Raw genomic sequence first — 17,453 nt, 5'->3', positions numbered from 1 at the left:
TAGTGTGGGCTATTGTTTGTAGAAGAAAGTGAAATCGACGTGTCTCTCTGAATCTGGAGCAGAAATGCAGTAAAACGTTTTATGGCTTGGACGCCATTCGTGAAACGTATATTTTACAGCTCACGTACATACGAAAATCTAGCTTTGTGTGTTTGTGCGTTAAGCGTATATATTTTTTTTTTAAATGCTTAGTATATTTTTACATATTTTCTTTTTACGCGTAGGTTTCATTTCACAGTTGTAAATGACTGAATGACAGTTACGGCGTCCATTTAAACAAGTGTTCATTTTTCCCTCTCAATCGTCATTTGCTACATGGTCAAATTGTTGACTGTAAAAATCTGGAACCTCATTTGATGAATCTTCCAACAAACGACAACATATCACACACACACACACACACACACACACACACACACACACACGCACACACACACACACACGCACACACACACACACACACACACACACACACACACACACACACACACACACACACACACACACACACACGTACACGCACGTACACGTACACACACAAAAATCTACCGTATCCGGCGTGCATTATTATATGTTCTATTAATAAATATTCAAAAGTTAATAACATGGATTTTCGCTTAAATGTTTATTTAATATTTGGAGAACATTGTACGCACTAGAATTAGGTAAGTTTTATTTTTGCATGATAACTGAAATTAGTTAATGGTGGCAAATGTGGAGTTATTCGAGTAAATTATGACTCTTAATAATTGAGGGGTGAGGGTACATGTGTACATGTTGTTCATAACAGTATAAAAAAGCAAAACGAAGTGATTAGTGTTTTCTTGTTTTTTTTTTTAGGCCTGCTCATTCCATGGGTCTGAGCACAATTTTTTTGTTTAACCAACCGTTCTGAGTTTCCTGTCAATTTGGAGGATGTGATGATGATTTTTAAAAATCTAATTTTGCAATTGACATTTGCTACTCAATATTATGAAGTTTGCGTTTATTTACACATTTCAACTTAACAATCTTAGACGCGAGATATCTGTTTGAAAATAATAAATTCAAAACGTACACTTATTGGAGCGCGAGCTCGACACGTTTTAGCTGACTGTGGAACTTTAAAAAAGTTTTCAAAACCATTAGCTCTAAATTATTAGTATAAATAATTAAGGCATGTTCTGCGATATTTCAGGTCATGCGATCCATGAATGTCAACAAAGAACGCCATAATAAGATCATATCATGTCCATCCAAGGCCCAGTCAGTCAGCCACACAATAGCCGCCGATGCGTAAATGTCTCGGTGTCATCCCGAAGAAAAGCAGAAAGCAGCAAGCCGGACGTAACCTCCCGATGACCCCTTCATGTTTGCCCCGGGTGATGAGGTTGTCCAATACTCCTGGTCAGTGTGCTTATCCCCGTGAATCTACGACGAGATTAAACATGATTGTTGTGTGACGTCGCAACCAACGCTGTGAATGACGTCACAGACTGCCGAATTATTTGGCGTTATGTTTCTCTAGACGACAATTGGGCCGCTTTTTAAACATATGGGTGTAAATAAATTACACGTCCGTGTTGGAAACGTTGGTTTAACTAATTGTATGTAATAATTGTGTTTAAAAAAAAAAAAACAACAACAACAAAGGAGGGGAGGGGGAGGGGGAGGCCATGCCATGCGCGGCTCTGGCCAATAGGAGCACAGGACTGTCACGAGGGGGTGGTGCTGTGTGTTTGAGCCGGATTTGACTCCATTTGTTATGAAGGATGTGATGAGCGGGGTCCAGATCGGGGCTGGCACCGAGTCGGTGAGGGCAACCGGGAGAGGAGCGACACTAAAGGTCCCACAAATTAGAGCTGCAATGATCTGATTGGCCTACGGAAAGCGGCAGCTGTAAGGACACTCAAACCAGAACCGATGTTCTTCCAAAATCTGTGCGCTGTGGATTAATTTTTGACGTCATCTCCCTGAAACACGTGGACGTCGTTTCAGATATTTAATTTGGAAATTAAAACAAGCTCCGCCGAAGAGAGGTGATCGTGGAGGGAGAACGATGATGATCATGATTGTTGCAGGGTGGACTGCTTGAGGTAAGTGCACCGCCCCGGGAGAGGACAATCCAAATACAGTACTGAACACGCTTGATGCCACTCACGAAATGCCATGTCTATGTTATAACATGCATTTTTAACGTACAGTGATCTCTGCAGTTGCCCGGAACATATCTGACATGTAGCAATGAATTAAATATAGACAGGAATGGAAACTCCATGCATGTTGAGTGGCAAAAATCCAATTTCAAAACAATACAATGGACGTTTAATCTCCTTTACAGTGAAAGCCATTTATTAGATTTCACAAATGCAGTTACAATGGAAATCATTGTGTTATTTTGCATGAACGCCTTGTAGGTGTCCCGAACTCATAACTTCATAGAGATTTAAACTTGAATTCTAATCAAGGCGCGTGAAAACATCTGTAGGTTTCTTCGCATTTTGAAGTCAGTGTCGGCGATTGGATTTTAATTTGTATTGGATTAATATGCATTGCACGGAATAAGAAATCACATGCACTATGCGTGTGCAATGGGTTTGTTTATATTTTACAATTGATCGTTGTATGTCTCAAAAGACACTGCAAAAATACGTTTAAAAAATTCCAGACTTTAATAGTAAATTCATGTTGGACTGATCGTGTGTGTGTGTGTGTGTGTGTGTGTGTGTGTGTGTGTGTGTGTGTGTGTGTGTGTGTGTGTGTGTGTGTGTGCGTGTGTGTGTAGGGGGACATGGCAAACGGAGGCGACCAGTTCGGCCTCGCTGAGCGTCCAGACTCAAACGGCACGGATTCTCCCAAGGAGACTAAACAAGACAATCTCAGCAGTTACAGTTTAAAATCACCTGCTTCACCACAGACAAATTCCACTCAGCTGGTGTGTGTAGAACCTTTGGATTATTTACCATGTATTTGTCGTATTCACATCGCCACTGTTTGGCCTATTATCCGGAAATTTACAAGACGATGATGCAATTAATAAATCTAACTGGCGTTTTTTTTGTGTGTGTGTGTTTTGCCGCAGGGTATGGAGGGAATAAAAGTGTTTCTCCATGACAGGGAGCTTTGGACGAGATTTGATGAAGTAGGAACTGAAATGATCATCACCAAGGCTGGAAGGTAAGGAGAAAATTAATGTATTATTAACATTTTTTTAATACCATCTTTTTAAATGCATTTCAGCAAAACAACGCGTGAACGTGTTTTATGACACCGAAAAGATCCACATTTGATTGAGCAAACATTCTTAATGTTTGCTTTTCACCTTGTTTTCATTAGACGGATGTTCCCCAGTTATAAAGTGAAGGTCACAGGACTCAACCCCAAAACCAAATACATTCTCCTCATGGACATTGTGCCCGGGGATGACCACCGATATAAATTTGCAGACAACAAATGGTGGGTTTCATTTTTGTTTATTCTTTCGAACGTATGTAGGAGACGTGAGCGTTCCATAAAATATCATGATTTTATTCTGCAAATGCGCGGATGGCTTGATATTCTGATATCGCCGCCAATATTCAGAAAATATTAAATTGCTCTCCATCGATGAGCCTTTATCGCATGCTTAAAAGCCAGGCCCTCTTTGGAGACCGGGCTGGCCTACTTCCAGTCTCTTCCCTTCGTCTACCCGCCGGTTAAATCAGTCTGCGGAGGGTTCACCGGGCGGACAGACGACACGGAACGGATTAAAGTCTCCCATTCAACTGAGGGGGGAAATCCGATGAGTCCTACTGATGCATCACCGCTCGGCTCGCCACCTCTTCGGACCTCCGTTACCGCGCACTAATATGCGATTGAGCGTGGGTATACTTCAAATGCAAGAATGCATCCAGTAATTGTAAGGTAAAATATAATTTTACATGCGCATGATGAATTGAAAGGGGAAACGTGAAAGGTGTATCGCAGCGGTGCTTTGCATTAGCAGGACTCAAAGCGCACAACGACCAAACCCAAATTCAATAACGTAAAAAAAAATGCGGGAGCAGACCTGATTATTTAGTTTTGTTTAATTTTCTTTTAGTTCGTCCGTTTAAAGGTGAAACAACTTTCAAGACCGAACGAGGCATGTCGTTTCTCTTTTTTTTCTGCAATGCAGCGCACGTGCGCCAAATGACGTGTGCAATTAATTATCATTTGCACACGTGTACTTTTACAAACTAATTAAGGGCAGGTGTTTCCAAATAATATTTTACTCTACCAAAATAAACATACCCAGTCGCCTACAAAACATGCAGGCGTCGTTTGTGCCCAAAACTGTGTCCATCTTGCATCATGTTGAACAGAGAAGTTGAAAGTGTTAAAATTGTCAGATTGAGCCAAAGTACTTGTCTTATTTGAGCGCATGTAAAATATTGGTGCCTGAGTCTAATGAACTAGTTTTGTGCCGTCAAGTACAGCGGTGCACGACTAGGTCAGACCTACCACTGTGACCCACTGGATGTCAATGTCTCGCTATAGTGCAATAGTAGCTACATCAATATTTATCAAACTGTACGTGTGTAGGTCTGTAACGGGTAAGGCCGAACCAGCAATGCCAGGCAGACTCTACGTCCACCCGGACTCTCCCGCCACGGGGGCCCACTGGAGCCGCCAGCTGGTGTCTTTCCAGAAGCTCAAACTTACCAACAACCACTTGGACCCATTTGGACACGTGAGATTTGCTGCTTAATTGCATTTTTATAGAGTACAATAATACGCGAGGTTGATTTCAAACGGCAAAAGTGCTCTTATGGTACTCCAGTGGCGCAATCAATCATTGGCCCTGCATTGAGGATGTGTTTTTAATTTTGGAAGAATCATTGCATTGGTTTTTAAAGCCGCAGTCGCTGCACTAACCTCGCTTTGTCGTGAATAGAAGTCAGCAGCCATCATAACAGAGCACAAATCAGCCAGGGGCCACATGAGTGCACACTGGTTCCCTTCCCGAGCACCCCGCTGCAGCGCCAATTAGGCTACCAGCAGCACTAACAGCAGGTCAACGTGTATTGTTTGAAACAAACACAAAACATCACATTTCCAGGCCCCTAAGTAATGATCCCAAAGACTTGTGAAGTCCATTAGTTGAGGCATGTCACCGGCGGACACGTCACTGCGATTAAATTGAGCCCCTCTGGATGAAGGCGCGCATGCATGGGCCCCAGTGCACGTGCACGAAAAGGCCAGCGATTCTGTGGAGAAAATCGTGTGTGGTTTTCATTGTATGGGGGTGGGGGGGGGGGAAAGGCAAATTTGTCCCGGTGTTTAGAAATTTGGGGAAACAAAAAGTGGGCCCACCAACTTTTTAATAACTTGTTGAAATGAGTTCAATCTGTCACCGGCGGACACGTCACTGCGATTAAATTGAGCCCCTCTGGATGAAGGCGCGCATGCATGGGCCCCAGTGCACGTGCACGAAAAGGCCAGCGATTCTGTGGAGAAAATCGTGTGTGGTTTTCATTGTATGGGGGTGGGGGGGGGGGCAAGGTCAATTCTGTCCGGCTGTTCAGAATTGTGGGAAAGCAAAGAGTGGTCGCACAATCTTTTGAATAACTTGTTGAAATGAGTTCAATCTTAAGACGCATAAAATGTCAGAAATACATTTTAGTGTCGTTCTGCATCACTGCAAACTACGACAATAGAGAAACTGTTAAATCAATTCCTCTCCCATAGTGTCAATCAAAATTGTAGCGTTAATCACCACCAATTTAATCATAAAAATGTCAAAGGTCATCAGCCTACCATTTAAACAAACTGTACGTAATCATCTTAGTAGACAGTATTTACCTCTCCGACAGTGTCAATCCACAGCTTTTGTTTTTCTTGTAAAAGCAGAAGATGTGTAGCGATGTGTCCTATTAAATTAATTAGACTGGTCAGATGTGCTTACACCAGCCACATTGCAGATCATTTGCCAAGTGGTACTCAAAATACCACCTGGGCAGACAAGAAATACAATGCCGTATGATACCTATAAATGTTCATGACAAATTTTGATTCCTAAAAATTAGATTTAATAATATTGTCAGCCTCTGTTACGTTTTGCACAGTGTGCGCACCATCTGCTTGAATACCATTGATTATATTCATGAATTCTCCAAACCGCCTATTGTCATATATAAAACAATAAAAAAATGTGTAATTTGTAAAGCTTTAAATTAAAAAGTACTATACATGAATATTATTAAAAATTGCACCTAAATAAATGTTTTTAAACAAACCGTTCTTCAACACTTCATGAAATGTGTTTAACTTGAAAGTTAAAGACAACTGAACCAAATTTGGTCAGTAATTCCTGAGTGGACCGCAAGAGGGAGTTCGCGTACCAACATTGGCAGCCCTGTCACGCTTTGAGAATAATTGTCATGGCAACTACACGAGCTGTGTATCATATTCTGCCATGAGAAAGATAATAATGCTCGGTTTTGATTCACACTGTCGGCAAGGTGTTCATTGAACAAGATGTTTAGTATTGTGGTAGTAGTTAGAAGCAGTGCAGGATGTCGCGGCATCAAAATGAGAGTTGTGTCTATTAATTATATTTGGTAACCTCATTTTGTTCTGAGTGAGTCAACCTATACTAGCCTCAGCTATCATGATGATGCAAGTCAATTTTCTCAATGAGTAAGCCGTGCATTTTATACGCCAATTTTCACAGAGGGGATTCATAAAGCCTAAGTTAAAAGAAGTTGTAAATCTTGTTTTCCCTCACTTTGATCTACTGCGCTGTGAATTCCTTTGTTCAAATTGATGTCATCTTCGAAATGTGTTAATAACCCGAACCCGGGCCGTTTTGGCCAACTCCCATCTGCCGCTGATGGGAACTCAACTGGTGACGCAAACTCAACCTCACCCTCCCAATCTCACCCCTGTGCAGATAATACTGAACTCCATGCACAAATACCAGCCCCGCGTCCATATTGTCAAGGCGGACGAGAACAACGGCTTTGGCTCGAAGAACACGGCTTTCTGCACTCATGTCTTCTCTGAGACGGCCTTCATTGCTGTAACCTCCTACCAGAACCATAAGGTCAGTTTTACTCCACGGGGACATCCCTTGTCAAGATGAGAGCATCAGTGACGAAAATAATGCTGACTTTTTAATGTTAGTACTTTGTAGAGATGGCCCATTATAGATTTGTCAGAGCTGAAAACACTAGAATGACCCCAGAAGCCTTATGTGTGCATGTCAAATTAGTTCAACACACGCACACAAAGCATTTGTACTGGTATGGTCCCATGAGGACATTCGTTTGCGTAATACCCGAGCATCTTGTCCAAGCCTAAACCATTATGAGAGGGTTCCTAATCCCAAAATTTAAACTTCAATTCCAACCTTAAAACAAAATTTGGTCCAAAATGTCCTCAGCCAAATGTTTCCAACAGATCACAGTTAGCCTCCAGCACACAAACGTTTTCTCTTGTTTGTTATTTCAGTGCAAAAAGTTATTTTGCATCATCATTGCTTTGATGAAATTACTCTGTTTTGGTGAAAAAAAGATGTTTGTGTGTGCATGTGCATGCACACACGTGTATGTGTGCGTGTGTGTGTGTGTGTGTGTGTGTGTGCGTGTGTGTGTGTGTCTGTGTGTGTGTGTGTGTCACGCTCTAATGACCTGCTTTTTTTTTTCCCCCTTGATCTTGGCTCATGCATTTTACACTCAAAACACACATCACTCAGGCTTGAAGCCCCCTGGGCTCATTTGGCCTTCTTGTGATCGCTACGAGCGAGTCACATCTGATACCAAAAAATTCTAAAAGCGATACTCCTTTACCTAATTATTCCATACACTCCTGTTTGCACTTGCTTCATTTCCTAAATTGTACAAAATCTGCAGCAAAATGTTTGAAAAAAATCATAATAAATGTGAAAAAAGATTTATAAAAACGTACAAGAGCCTGGATTTATAAATGTGTATTAGGAGCAGATGTTCCTATACATTGAACAATAATGTACATTTTATTTTTTTAAAACCCACACATTTATTTATATATATATATATATATATATATATATATATATATAATACTATGGAAAAACATTGTAACTATAACGTGCTATTTGCATTCAAGCAGTAGTAATTATTTTATTTGGTTTATTAAAAAAAAATCTCTGTGTGTTTATCATAAAATGCGTTTGACTTGATCTCTGCTGACCGTATAGTGGCTATCTCTGCGTTCTCAGCTGCTAGACCTGAGCAGCTCGCCTGCGTTCTCACACTATCCGCCGCCAAACGCAGGCTTCCCCTCCATGAGAAAAGTTTGAAGAGCTCACATCAAAGCGCCGAACCTCTAAAAGCTTTGGCCTGAAAATGCTTAAACCTGGCGACTGTTTGGCTAAACAGTTTATTCAGTGTCAGCTGGCGAGAACACCGTCCTCTCCGTCAAGAACTTCAACGGCTGAGGAATGTTTGGCCGTGCGAAGCTTCATCGGGGCTGTTTTTAACATCTACGGGGCCCCTGCTAATAATAAACCGTTGACTTTCATTCGGTGGCGAGAAGGTTTAAAAGGGCCCGCTCGCGTCTATGTGCATGTATGGTCCTGTGGATGTGCTGTGCTTTAATGTCAGCGCTCGTCTATAAAAGAGATCCTTTGTTTTGTCCTCAGATTACTCAGTTAAAGATAGAGAACAATCCCTTTGCAAAGGGCTTCAGAGGGAGTGACGACAACGAGCTGCACCGCATGGCCAAACTGCAAGGGTGAGTACACTTAGTGTGTGTGTGTGCGCGCGTGCCAGCACTTGTGTGTATGTGTCAATCACTCTAATCAAATCACTGTATTCAAACTTGGCAGTGAATTGTCCTCCCTGTGACCAAATTCTTCTTCAGGTCCATCTTTTCTTCACAGTACTTGTTGAGAATGTTCCTTTCAGAATAAGAGTCACAAAAAGACACAGAAAAACAAAACATGCACAGACTTTATTCTATGATGCCATCTGAACTGTAGTCCCGCGAGCTCATCTTACACCCTTGAAGAAACCTAAAAAAGCAGCAAATAGAACAAAAATAGATCATGTTGATGAATCATGTGAAAAGGATGAGTGGCTACACCCCTTATTGAAATGTGTTCAACCTTGTGTGTTCTTGTCTAGGTGTGTGTGTCAGATAATTCAAAATACAGTGGACCCCAGGAGATACTCAGATTGGCATTTGCTAATTTTTGAGGGGTAAAGGGGTGGGTGTCTATTGGCTGTTTTGGGGGGGGGGAAAATTGCCTATTTACAATTTTCAGTAATGTCACAAAAATAATCTAAAATATAGGGGTTTTTTTTTTCTTCATTTTCTTGGCAAAATACTTTCCGCAGTATGTAATAGAGCTACGACGTTTGTGCACTTGAACTCGGGGCAAGTACAATAAAACAAAACACAACTCAACTGTATTTAAGGAGCACTTTAAAAGAGCCACCACTGTACACAAAGTTGCATGGAGCAAAAATACATCGTACAGCAACAGACAATTAAATAATAATAATAATAAATAAAATAATAGACAATAAAAAGTACAAAAACAGTCAAACTAAAACCAAGCCTCATGCCAAAAGCCAAAGAATAAGTTTTAAGATGAGTTTTAAAGATGGGGCGGGATGTCATTCCGCAGCGAGGGACCGACACTGAAAAAGGCTTGAACGCCTTTTCTGAGCCTTCACTTAGTCCTCGCTACCTCTAATAGCGTCTGTGGACGAGCTCGGAGAGGTAAGCCGGGCTGAGGCCATTTTAAGATTTGAAAACAAATAAAATGTTAAAACAAACTTTAAAATGTACAGGGAGCCCATGAAGGGACGCCAGAGTTATGTGCTCCCTCATACGAGTAAGGCACGGGCAGCAGTATTTTGGATCAACTGGAGACACTTGATGGAGGATTGGCTCATTCCAAAAAGCATTACAGTAATCCAGCCGAGATGTGACGAAGGCGTGTGACACAGCATAAAGATGTTGGTAAAATGCTGTCGGAGTGTTTTGGGATCCTATTTTCTTAGCCAATTGTAGTCACTTCAATGATTTGTGGAAATTTACTATTTGAAGTCAAGCTCAGTTCCTCTGCCCGCGAATAGCAGAGGTCCGCTGTATGTAGAGCTACTGTATCCGCCTCCTCCTCTTTCTCCTCCTCCTTCTTCCCACTCTACTATGATGGTGTACATATGTTGTGAGAGTGCATGTGTTGGGTTGAGCCAAGTGGCAAAAAAAAAAAAGATGTGAGCCGCTGTCACCTGAAGGATGAGCTTGACCCTCCAGCTGGTCCGCAGAATACAGCATTAACAACGCAGCACAACACAACACACAAGAGTGGAGCAGCGCCATACCAATGAGAGCGCACCCCTGCTCGCGAATCACTCTGTCACCGCTCATCAACCGCTTGTGTGCTGAGCTGATCTCCACTATGGCAGCTGAACTCCACTTGTGTCTGCAGTTTGGAGAATGTCAGTGGGCCAATGAGAGAGCCTGTTACTGAAAGGAACTTGGAGGGGTGGAGGGAGGGCGGTGTTGGGCTACACTGTGCAGAGCATTGCGGTGCAGCGCTCCACCGCCCATCCCTTTGTGCTATTGTGCTGCTTTGGTTTGTGGAGATGAGCCGATATCCGAAGTGACACATGGCTGGATGTTTATTTTTAGAGCGGCAAATTATCTCACAGCGGCCCTTGCTGTTTGTGCGTGCATGTGTCTGCTTGTGCGTGTCACTATCACAGCGCCAGTCAGCGAGATGTGGCCCGCTGTCCCCTACATACCACAGAGTTCACCGAGAGGGCTGTGTTTACAGAGGGAGATCAGAGCTGAAAGGATGGAGAGCGCTTAAGTAGACTTGAAAGAGAGAGACAGGGGATTGGGGGGGGGGCAGAAGCCCGAATGATAAGACCAGGCGAAAATACCTGAATGCAGTGACAAACGTAACCGGATTCAAATGTGTCCTTTTGCTGGATTCTTTCTGATTCAGTAAGGACTACCCTGTGGTCCCACGCAGCACGGGCCGTCAGAGAGCGTGCTCCACCGAGAGTCCCTTCGGCGGGGAGGTCCGGGTCGTGAGAGGCTCACCCGAAGCGGCCACGTCGCCCTACAGCTGTGAGAACGGACTGAACAACAGCAGCAGCAGCCCGCAGACACTGCTTGGGAGTCCGTCAGCTCACTACACCTTGTCTCATCCTCAACACGTCCAACAGACTCAACTTTACCAATGCACCAAGAGGAAAGGTACGAATGGCTAAACTGTTCATCAGGTCACGTCACCAGGGTCAAATCTTCGGGGTCATACGGCTACAAGTCTTGCTTTTGGAGCCTTGATCTTTAACATACAGTGAATCGCCATTTATCATGGGGGGGCGGGGGGGATACATTTCCAGCCCTTGTGAAAATACCAAACATAGTTTTTAGAATATTCATTTATTTTTTTTTAAATTGCTTTACATTTCTCAAACACATTAAAACTTATTAAACATATTATTTCTTAGCATCTGTTCTCTCTCTCCTACTTGTTTCTCAAATAGGCAAAGCATGCTGGCCAGAAGCGTTTTTTTTTTTTTTACTCCTAGTTGACGTTTACTGTACAAATGACACATAAAACAAAGGAGAATGAACGTCGTACTGAATATTTCAACACCAAAGGCTGTGAGTGTAATGCAAACGTGTAATGCAAAATGCCATAGACCATGGATGCAATCATTTGAAACTTTCAGACAACCGCGAACTGAACACGCACAGAGCAGCAACATTTACAAAAAGGGCATTACAAGAATATATCAAATGCTGCCCTGTCGGAACAACAAACAATAAAACGGCAAATCGTGGCACTGTTTTACAGCGAAGGGTGTATAAGCGCATGTCTCGCCGTCTCTTCCAGTAGGCCTCAGTGCTGCCCATGTGGTGAAATGTGGTACTGCAATGAAGTCAGGTCATGTTCGGACGATTGCGAATTTGCATGCTCATGGAATTTTGGGGGGAACTTACCCTCTGTTATTTGCAGACGACTTGTCTGTTTATTGTTTTTGTGCTCAGACCAAAGCAATAGTTATTATTTTGTCGCCTTCTGGTGGAATTTTGATGTTGTTGTTCGGTTTAATTCATTCATTGATAGAGGTTGGAGATGTCTTGTTCTGGTGGCGGTCCTTGAATGCACCAAACTCACTTTCAAAGTGAAATTATTGCTAAATTGCGTCTGTGCTGATGCAGCTTCTAATAAGGCTGGTGTTGTCCACGTTGTTGCAATTTGCCTGTACATCTTAACATGTATTATTGTCTGTAAATATGAAAAGGTGGCTTTAATGACCTAGTATTGTTTGTGTGAAGTGCTCGTGCACATATTTGTTTGCTTTTGTGTGATGTCACAAAAGTTTGTGGTAATGTCTAATTTAGGCCAGCATGCGAGCGAAATTTATTGACGAGTATCATATGGAGGTGGTTTGTTTGTGACAAATAATATAACTATTGTATACAGTTGTTTATGTAACACGGGGCTCATGATTGTGTTCATGCTAGAAGCATGATGTTGATGCTTTGTGATCCTCTCCGTTTTAAGAGCTTTTCCCGCCGTTGTGGTGTCTACATGCGATTACAAAATCCTCTTGGTGGGGGCGTCAATTATTAGCGGATTTTCATGGAGGTTCACCGTATACTGTAAAAACGAATGAAAAACCGGCATTTAAAATTCTGTGGCTTAGCGAGTCCATCGAATCATGGAAGGGTTCATTACTGTTGCATAGGAGCACAGCGTAATCCCTCTGAAATACATTCGGGGCTGCTGAACTTGACTCTCCAGTTTTACAGGACACATGTTGATGTGGAGGTACACATGTTGATTTGCTTATTGTAGCATTCATTGAAATATGCGGCACACTGTCTTTTTTGCTGCATTGCTTTTCAGAGCTAAAATTCAATTATGGTCCTCCACCTCGCATATTCTATAACTGACACTATGCATTCACTAGCCTTGCTAATAGCCACCATCAAATGAAAGCCAATGTCAGAGCAGTGTCACGACAATCTGCCTTTACAAAGATAACAATGCTCAATATGAATTCATTCTTTTTTTGAAATATCACTATTATGTAGTACAGTTCACCACATCTCAATAAAGAATATTTTGTTCAATTTATGCCTCGTTGACACTGACAAACAAAACAGAGCGCTGTTGATACAGACAATGTGCTGGATCACTTTCGATTGTGCAGGCGTAACCGCTGAGGTGGCAAACACTTGAAACTGCTCAAAATTAATTTAGAATATACACGTGTATAAGTCATCTTAATATGTAAATAAAAGAATGGAGTTACCGTAGTTAAAATCACTCGCAATGCAGTGCTAATTCCTAGTAAAGAATACAAGCATAACATTCTTGCCAGTTGCCAGCACAGACAATGGAATGAAAACAAACAAAGCACCTTTTTTTTTTGTCTGTTTTTGGGTTTGTCATAAAAATGTCAAGGCAGTATACTCATACGGAAATTACCTGTAAATATCATACTTATTTCCTTTCATACGTTTCTCAAGACTTGAGAGTAATCGTGTTTCTCTTGTACACGTTCATTCTTTAGTTCGAGATCCCAAAATGTAAGCACAATGGAACCATACACAAGCCCTGAATATCTAAATAGTCCAAACATGGCAAAGATTCATGGTGTTTAAATTCTCCAAGTAGACTTAGGATACTTGACATAAGCTCAGTGCCAGCTACAGTATAATGCGTGCAGTCCATTAAGATCATGGGACAAACATGAATTATGCGCTCTTTTATTTTTTTGTGCCTCAGTAAATGTCAAGCCGCAAAACTAATGCAATTGTCTTTTATGTGCACTTTTGGTGCTCAGCTCAGCAATAAAACCGTTTTAAAGTAGCAGCAACTTTCTCTGCGCTGATTTAATGTCACAACATTTTCTCTGTGCAGTGGAGGAGAACCGCTCCCCTGGAAACTGCCAGCACCCTTTCAAGAGAGCCTTCCCCGCTAGCTCACGAAGCCCGGGCGACTCCTACTATCACGCCTCCCCCTTTGCGCCTCCCCCGGCGCCCGCCCTGTCCAGTACCCCCGGCCTATCTCTCACAGACGCCCACTACAGCTCCGACATGGGTCAGCGTCAGGCGTGCATGTTCGCGGGCTCGGAGAGCAGACTTGACGACCGCGGCGGTGCATCCTGGTCGTACCACTGCCCGCTGCCCTCCGCCATGACCCCCGTGGAGCCCTACCCGCCTTATAACCCGCACCCCCCCTACAGCTCGAGTCCGCAGGGCTCCCGCCTCAGCGCCGTAGCCCACCACAGCTCGCCGCCGCTGGGAGAACCCGTCACTCACGACCCTTACCAGAGGCAGAGCTCGGAAAACATTGCAAGCAGGCAGAACAGCCCCCACCTCCACAGAGAGTATCCTCGCTTCACCCCTAACCTGTCCCCCCCACTCTACCACACGTTAGAGACGCACACACACATCAGGTGTGGCGTCCCTGAATGGACCGCTGCCTCCTGAAGCACGTCATTGTTTGTGATTCTCCCAAAAGATGCAAAGTATGATATCACCGATCTGTCATTTTGTGCTGTGTGAGTTGGTCATCCCCCCCCCCCCCCCACACACACACACACACACACACGCACACACACCCTCCCTACCCCGTCCCCCTCCCGTGTTGCTCTAAACATTGCGTCATTAAAAACTGGGCTCGGAAGTCCACGTTCAAGAAAAGTCCAGGCGCTGAACAAAAACAGGACAAAGAACATCAAAGTTGTGTTTTATTGTCTTTCTGTAACCCAATGACTGATGTCAACCAAATGTTTGCACTGTGAGCCCCGTTGAAGACCAAAGCCTGAACAGAACAGGCTGTTTTTTTTTTTTCCCCCCTCCGCTGTGCGTCATCGTGAAGGATGTAAATTGTGACTCGTCAGACATTCATGGACCAAAATAATCTCACGGCAGAAGCCCGAGGGCGAGCCTTTTTATTTAATTTTTCTTAAAATCTCTTCAGTGGAGCAAAGCGCAGCTCCCCGCACGGTCCCCACGACACAGTGCTTGTGTGTGCGCGCGTCTGCGTAAAGGCTGTGTCAGCTCAGCTCAAGAGCGCTATGAGCTCATTTGCAATGAGACAAGCAGTAGTAGCCTCGGGCGTTGCACCACGGAGATAAACAGTTTGTTTAGATGAAGCTACAGGCTGAGGAACCTGTGCACACTGTTCCCACCGCATTCTGTGTAAATGCACATCCAAGCATCACGGATCTGTCGCTGTTGTCCCCTCTGTCACCCCCACCAGCTGACCAGTCATCTCCAGGGGCCATCAAAGGAGATCTGGCGCCGCCCTTGTCCTGAGCTGACCACTCCAACCCAAAACATAGTTGTTGGTTGTGTTTTTTTTTTTTTTCGGAGGGGGGCAGTCGTTCTCCTGTTTTGAATAAGTCATCGTCAAATATTGACCTTTGACTTGTGAGGGTCGTATACAGTGCTGTAAATGTGATATTTGATCCACTCAGGTAACTATACGTTTAGTAATCATCTGTTATTTGCCATTCCAATTGGTCCTCGTTAGTCCCACATTTACTGTAGTTTTAGAGGGAACCCATTTCCTTGCACATCTGGATCGTGTTACTTCCTGCCTGTGCCGACTGTAAAATGACAATTGTGGCTCTGTGCAAAATTGAAGCTAAAGTTGAGATTTTCTTTTTTTGTAGCAGTTTTGTTACATTTCCACCCAGGTTTTATATGCAGTAACATGAGAAGGTGCTGAGTTTGCATCCTTAATGCGTGTATGCGTGCGAGACGGTATGAAAGCTGAAAAGTGTTTTTTTTTTTTTTTGGTGTTTTCTAGTATTTATTACTCTTGATTTGACGTCATTCTTGTGAAACAAGACGCAGTTGTGCGGAGATTTCTTCCAACGTTGGGTTGACCCTCTATTTCCACGTGGTGAAAAATAGTGGTGGTACATGGGGGAAAAAAAAAAATCGGTTTAATTGGAATCAAATTTCTATTCAAAAGTGAATAAAGTTTTTGAGAATTTTGATAACAGTTGGTTGCAGTTTTGTTCTGCCTGCGTTTATAGCCTCGTGTGCTGTGCTGTACAATCTTGAAATCAAAAATCTCAAAGGTCCACCCATCCATTTCTCTTTAACCTGCTTAACCTGTTTAAGGCTGCCGGTGAGCGAGTGACTATCCCAGCTGACTTAAAGGCTGACTGCAACCTGAACCGGTTGCCAGTCAATCACAGGCCACTTATAGAGACAGACATCCTTCTAACATTCAAACTGTCACTGAGGGGGAACTAAACCCACCCCTGTGAAGAGACTTGCCTCCCAGACACAGCTATCTCCCTGTACACATTGTCGTTAAAGGAAAAGTACACGCTTGATTGTCTTTCCTCTATTTTAATGTCCAGTGCAAGTCTGGCAAGAAGTGTGGTGTAAATCTTCGCAGGGGTAGGCTAGACTAAGTTTTGGTATTTTCACACAATGCAAGATAGTGCTGTATATTTCAAAGCAGCGTTTTGTGATGTTGTGAGTGGGAACACAGTCGACTTGTCACCATTACCTTCAAATGCCAGGCGTGAGCGGCGTGCTAATGGTCCAAGAGATGGCGGAAGAAGACAAAGTAAATTTTATAAGGACCTGCAGGCGGATGATATAATGTTGGCTTGCGAGCTCACAAACCTGTGAGGTGAGCACTTGGAAATCACCTTCCATCCCTTATCGCACATGTCCGTGTGTGCAATAACAACACAACAGCCAAGCAAATGAAGGCAAAAGTGCCATGTCTACTGTTTTGTATGGAATTTCCACAATGATAATGGCCAAAATGTTATATCGTCAGTAGATTAGATTTGGGATAATCCTGCGAACATGAAAACACACACATGACAGAGGTAATTAACATTCCTCCAAGTTATTTATATTCAGCCCTCCAGAGTGGAAAGTCTGGAGCCAACGTTAATGCACATAAGGTCCTGATACGCGCCAGCAACCTTTTTTCTAAAAGTATACTTGTAAAGTGTCCAACAATCACATTTCATCACTGCAGGGTATTGTTGGCTGTGTAACAATGTATACTATGTCACGCGCACGAGAGACGCTCCCAACCCTCGCACTCATCATCAATCTCCCCACAGAGTGGTCGGTCGCTCTGCATACCTTCTCCGCCTTGTCTTATCTCTGACACGTTGTTTGGCATCTCAAGTCTCCACCAGCTGGACCCCTTCACTGACAACCTGCTGCCCACAGAGAGGAGGAGTCTTTTGGGGCGTGGGGTGAAGAAATTTGGGGACGGGGGTTGGGGGGGGGGCTGGTTCTCCTCGGGCTGTCTACATTTGTACATGTATTCAGTGAAAATGAACACTAATGGAGTGATGTTTGTTTTGTTTTTTTTAATCCATTTGATGGAAAAAAAATACATGATGTGTTTTTGTAAAGTAAGTCTATTTACATTACTGACTTGTTACATAGGTCTTCCTTTGATTTTTTTTTTTTCCTTACACGTTGAGGTCAGA

The 17,453-nt window shown here is 43.2% G+C and overlaps 1 protein-coding gene across 3 annotated transcripts; it reads left to right on the top strand.

The window, feature by feature from the left end:
- Positions 1 to 1,762: 1,762 nt before the first annotated feature.
- Positions 1,763 to 15,634, top strand: tbx5b (T-box transcription factor 5b). Of its 3 annotated transcripts, XM_019866935.1 has the most exons (10): positions 1,763 to 1,878; positions 1,978 to 2,075; positions 2,765 to 2,914; positions 3,062 to 3,156; positions 3,316 to 3,435; positions 4,543 to 4,690; positions 6,893 to 7,045; positions 8,624 to 8,715; positions 10,946 to 11,199; positions 13,886 to 15,634. In XM_019866935.1, the coding sequence occupies exons 3-10, from the start codon at positions 2,771 to 2,773 to the stop codon at positions 14,455 to 14,457; spliced, it is 1,578 nt and encodes a 525-aa protein (XP_019722494.1). In that variant the 5' UTR covers positions 1,763 to 1,878; positions 1,978 to 2,075; positions 2,765 to 2,770; the 3' UTR covers positions 14,458 to 15,634. The 3 variants fall into 3 exon arrangements, with proteins under 3 accessions (XP_019722494.1, XP_019722495.1, XP_019722493.1); XM_019866936.1 differs by having other exon boundaries at positions 1,763 to 2,075; positions 10,973 to 11,199; XM_019866934.1 differs by having other exon boundaries at positions 1,763 to 2,075.
- Positions 15,635 to 17,453: the final 1,819 nt, after the last annotated feature.

This window comes from Hippocampus comes, unplaced genomic scaffold (assembly GCF_001891065.2).
Source record: "Hippocampus comes isolate QL1 unplaced genomic scaffold, H_comes_QL1_v1.1 scaffold322, whole genome shotgun sequence".
Taxonomy (NCBI): domain Eukaryota; kingdom Metazoa; phylum Chordata; class Actinopteri; order Syngnathiformes; family Syngnathidae; genus Hippocampus; species Hippocampus comes.
Note: the sequence above shows the minus strand (reverse complement) of the source record. Positions and strands in the feature narration are given on the sequence as shown.